Source organism: Cucurbita moschata, unplaced genomic scaffold, assembly GCF_002738365.1.
Source record: "Cucurbita moschata cultivar Rifu unplaced genomic scaffold, Cmos_1.0 Cmo_Scf00012, whole genome shotgun sequence".
NCBI classification, from domain to species: Eukaryota; Viridiplantae; Streptophyta; class Magnoliopsida; order Cucurbitales; family Cucurbitaceae; genus Cucurbita; species Cucurbita moschata.
The window spans coordinates 2,401,073-2,405,831 of NW_019268528.1; the positions used below are offsets into that span (position 1 = coordinate 2,401,073).

The window sequence follows — 4,759 nt, forward strand, 5'->3', positions numbered from 1 at the left end:
TACTTTATTTTTGCCTACGAAATTATAAAATATTTTAAAATATACCATTTTGATGATAAATATTATGTTTTTAACGAATATTTTTAAGCGAATTAAAGCAATTACACTTTAATTTTTAATTTCATAATTTGCATTAATTCACCTAATTTTAAATAAAAAGAATAATATAATAATCTTTAAAAAACTATTTAATTTTAAATTAAATGTTGCATAAAATTATATTTTTAAAAAAATTAAAACCATCCTTTCTCGCATGCATTTTTTTTCATCACATTATTGAAAAAAAAAATGGTCCTCTTAGTTTTCTAGAGGTTGATAGAAGCGAAAATGTCATCTAACTTGTTCATAATTTCCCCACGTGATCGAATGTGAAAGATTTCTCAAGTCATCTTTGCTCAAATTTATTATGTTAGACGAACACAACTCTCGACAATGGTATGATATTGTCTACTTTGAACATAAGCTCTCATGGATTTTGTTTGAGTTCCAACACCTCCTCTCGAACAAAGTATGCCTCCCCGATATTGTCTACTTTGAACATAAGCTCTCATGGATTTTGTTTGAGTTCCAACACCTCCTCTCGAACAAAGTATGCCTCCCCTTAATCGAGGTTCGACTCTTTTTTTTTGGAGTCTTAGTCATTTTTTACTATGTCTTTTGAGGAGGCTTGACTCCTTTTCTTGCCTCCTCCTTTTCTTTTGGCTTCTTTTGGCTTTTGGAGTCTTTTGTTCGACATTTGAGGTTTTACCAATCTATTGGCACGACTAAGTTTAGACCTTTTCTTGCCTCCTCCTTTTCTTTTGGCTTCTTTTGGCTTTTGGAGTCTTTTGAGGTTTTACCAATCTACCTTTTCTTTTGGCTTCTTGCACGACTAAGTTTAGACCTTTTCTTGCCTCCTCCTTTTCTTTTGGCTTCTTTTGGCTTTTGGAGTCTTTTGATCTTGCCTCCTCCTTTTCTTTTGGCTTCTTTTGGCTTTTGGAGTCTTTTGAGGTTTTACCAATCTACCTTTTCTTTTGGCTTCTTGCACGACTAAGTTTAGACCTTTTCTTGCCTCCTCCTTTTCTTTTGGCTTCTTTTGGCTTTTGGAGTCTTTTGATCTTGCCTCCTCCTTTTCTTTTGGCTTCTTTTGGCTTTTGGAGTCTTTTGAGGTTTTACCAATCTACCTTTTCTTTTGGCTTCTTGCACGACTAAGTTTAGACCTTTTCTTGCCTCCTCCTTTTCTTTTGGCTTCTTTTGGCTTTTGGAGTCTTTTGATCTTGCCTCCTCCTTTTCTTTTGGCTTCTTTTGGCTTTTGGAGTCTTTTGAGGTTTTACCAATCTACCTTTTCTTTTGGCTTCTTTTGGCTACCTTTTCTTTTGGCTTCTTTTGGCTTTTGGAGTCTTTTGAGGTTTTACCAATCTATTGGCACGACTAAGTTTAGAGCATAGCTATGATATTGTCCACTTTGAATATAAGCTCTCATGGCTTTGCTTTGGGCTTCTCCAAAATGCCTCATACTCATGGAGAAAGTATTGAAAGGATCTGTAACGACCCAGATCCACCGCTATCAGATATTGTCCTTTTGGGCTTTTCCTATGATTTGTAATGACCCAAATTCACTGCTATCAAATATTGTCTTTTTTGGGCTTTCCCTTTCGGGCTTCCCCTCAAGGTTTTAAAACGCGTCTGCTAGGGGAAGGTTTCCACACCCTTATAAATGGTGGTTTGTTCTCTTCCCCAACCAATGTGGGACATCACATGATCATTCCCTAAATTAACCAATGTGACTTTTTTTCGTCATTCAAGGCTATAAACTTTTTATAAGAACTTCAAAATTAATTTTACGGATTAGTATAATATTTCAAAAATATTAATGAACTTTATCGAATAACATTAAACTGGGAGATAATCTTCTTATAAAAGTTAAAGGATTAATGATACCTTTAAAACTTCTGGGTATTTTTTAAACAAAGGGTATTTAATTTTTTTTTTTTTTTTTTTTTTAGAATTTCAAGGGTATTTAAACAAATGATACCTTTAAATGTTTTGGACTGAGTTAGTACAATCTTTCAAAAATACCCTTAAACTTTAAATTCTATATATATATATATTTTATTGGAGATTGGGCTTTGGATTCTCATTTTCTTTTTGGGCTTTTATTTTTTGGAATTTCTTTTGGGCCTTTTTTTATTTTCTGAGAAATTATTTTGGGCTATGAATGGATTCGATTTCTCAATAGTTAAATCGAGAAGAAACTTTTGATGTTGCCATTTGTTTCAATTCCATTTTGAAAGCTTTGGATCGGGAAAAATGGTGGCTTCCAATTTGAAGTCGGAGACTATGGATCTGATGCAGAAGAGGAGCGCTATCGAGGCCCAGATGGATGCCATCATTTCGCGCCTTTGTCAGCCTGGAGGTCCTGGACTCTCTGGAAATCTCGTCGACTCTGAGGTGATTGCAATGCCTTCTTTTCCCTCGACTTCCATGAACGAATCAAATTTATTGCAGTTCCTCTAGTTGATTAGGTTTTGTTTCGAAAACTCCGTAGTGGAAATTTTCGGTTCGGCTAGTGTTGTCATGCTCGATTACAACGCTTTCTTTTGAGGTTCTGTGGAGTAGCTAAAAACTAACGAGCACAATTAGAGTTTGTTTTTAATTCCTTTGCTGAGTTGTACTTGGAAAGTTGTTTCGAAGACTTGTTCATGCTCGATGGAAAATTTATTGGATATTGATCTTGAAAAGCTTTGGTAAGACCATGAACGGGGTTGGAATTTGTTTGGATTGTAAAAATTCAAACAATGCTTGTTTTTCTGTGGAATTGATAGTAGTTTCGGTAAAGCTGAGTCCAGAAGAAGCTTGATTGATTGCTGCAGTAACTTGATTACATTTAGTTTGTTTTAAACTTAATTTGTACTCTATTTTTTGGTATCTTTTGCAGGGGTTTCCTCGTTCGGACATTGACATTCCAGTTATTAGGTCCGAGCGTCGTCAGCTGACTGGTAGATTGCTAATCTTTTCATTGTAGACATAGTTGCATTTGCCAACTCTAGAATCTCTCACTGTCTCTAAACATTCTAGAATTCCTCTCTACACAAATTTCCCAAATAATAGAAAAATATTAGCATGCCATAGGATTTTGGCCTTCTCCCTCGATCATGGCCCTGAATCTCTACTTCATGCTAGAGAGACTTTGAAATCACCTCGGAATCTGTACCAAATAGACTAAGCTTAGTGGCACCTCCACAGAATATGGTTAAGGCCCTTGGACGCTCCTCTGCACAGAAGCACAGAAAAGGAGTAGTGCCCTGCATACAACCTAAAGTATTGACTTTCTTATGAAAGACTGACTTGCTAGGCAAAGAACTTATTCTTCTTTGGAATCTAAGCCTTCCAGAGCAAGACAAACAAAGGGATCACAGGGGAAAGCAAGGGAACAATAGAAAGATAGGAAGAGAAGCCCTAGGGCGGGGTCCAAGAATGCACTTCACCCTTCAAGAATTCAAAAGTAAAAGAAAGGTAGAGGCCTCCAACAATTCCCTGTCTTAGAGGGGGATGGAGAAACCCAAAAAGTTTTAGTAAGGAAAATTAAAAAAAAAAAAAAATTAAGTCGATTCAAACTTTCCAACGAGGTCTCTTTAATCTTAGAGTTAGTGGATACTCTATTCCAAAAAAAAAATTGATGTAATGACTCTATATGCATGTCACTATCGGTCTGTGCGTAAAACTATTTAAACACATTTCATATTAAAATTTGTCATGGACTTAAATATTCATAAAGTTGCAAACATAACAAAATCAAAATGGAAATAAAGATAAAACATCCCCTAAAAACTGAGCTATCCTAACAATGAAAATATAATTAGAATGTGGAAAAGTTTGTCTACAGCTTTATTTTATGACCTCAGCAACGCCATCATTCGTACACAGGACTCTTGTCTTTATTTGGAAAAATGTTTAATAATAATAAGATGAATATTTAAAAATACTCAATAAGTGATCCCACTACTAGAGTTGGCAAATGCAAACACATGACTACGTTTTCGTGTTTTATGGAATCTAAAATCATGTCTGTAGCCTTCAATTCAAATTTAATTCCCAGGTAGATTTGGATGCATAGTACTTCTCTACACAAGCTCACGCACATTCACACAGACTCACTAGGAAAATACCCCGTTTTTGTAAACCCTAGGCCTGTATAGGCTTACGGATTCTCCACAACCAATGCTTTCGAGTTTGAAGCTTGAAGCCAAAATTAGCAAAGGGGAAATGCTTGTAGAAGGTTTCTAAACCGAATGAGAGGGTATTTGAGAGGAGTGGAGGTATAGAGGATCTGAATTGACCGCAAGAAGTTAAACACGTGAAAATTCTGGCAACTCACTGGAATTCATGCAACCGTCGATGACCAACTAAGTTGGAAATGTGTTCTTCTTCTCTATTCTGCGACTTAGGTGTATAAAGATTTGAATCAAAATGTGGAATTTATTCTTATTTCTGTTGTTTCCCATAGTGAGATATTACTTCTGAGTTCTGAATGCCTCTGTAAGTCCACTGTCTACTTGCTTTTTCATTTTGGATGGTGGGATGCAAATAGTAGATCAAGAGGTTCGCTATTAATGTCTTCCTGATACTAAATATCGACTTATTTTCTTCAAGCATATCACTAAATGAAGATTTCTTCATTTTATAACATTTCTCACAAATTATTATACTTTGAAATGTTGACCTTCTATTTTTTTTTTTTTTTTTTTTTTTTTTTTTTTTTTTTTTTTTTTTTTTTTTT

The 4,759-nt window shown here is 35.1% G+C and overlaps 1 protein-coding gene across 2 annotated transcripts in view; it reads left to right on the forward strand.

Moving 5' to 3' along the window:
- The first annotated feature begins 2,246 nt into the window (after window positions 1-2,246).
- LOC111450858 (26S proteasome non-ATPase regulatory subunit 9-like) overlaps window positions 2,247-4,759 on the forward strand; it is a 4,153-nt gene continuing 1,640 nt past the window's right edge. The window contains exons 1-2 of one of the 2 annotated variants that reach the window (XM_023091153.1): window positions 2,247-2,430; window positions 2,918-2,978. In XM_023091153.1, the coding sequence (XP_022946921.1) occupies window positions 2,290-2,430; window positions 2,918-2,978 (202 nt within the window). In that variant the 5' untranslated portion in view covers window positions 2,247-2,289. Of the gene's footprint in view, window positions 2,813-2,917; window positions 2,979-4,759 lie in introns of both variants that reach the window. The other variant, XM_023091154.1, reaches the window with a different exon arrangement.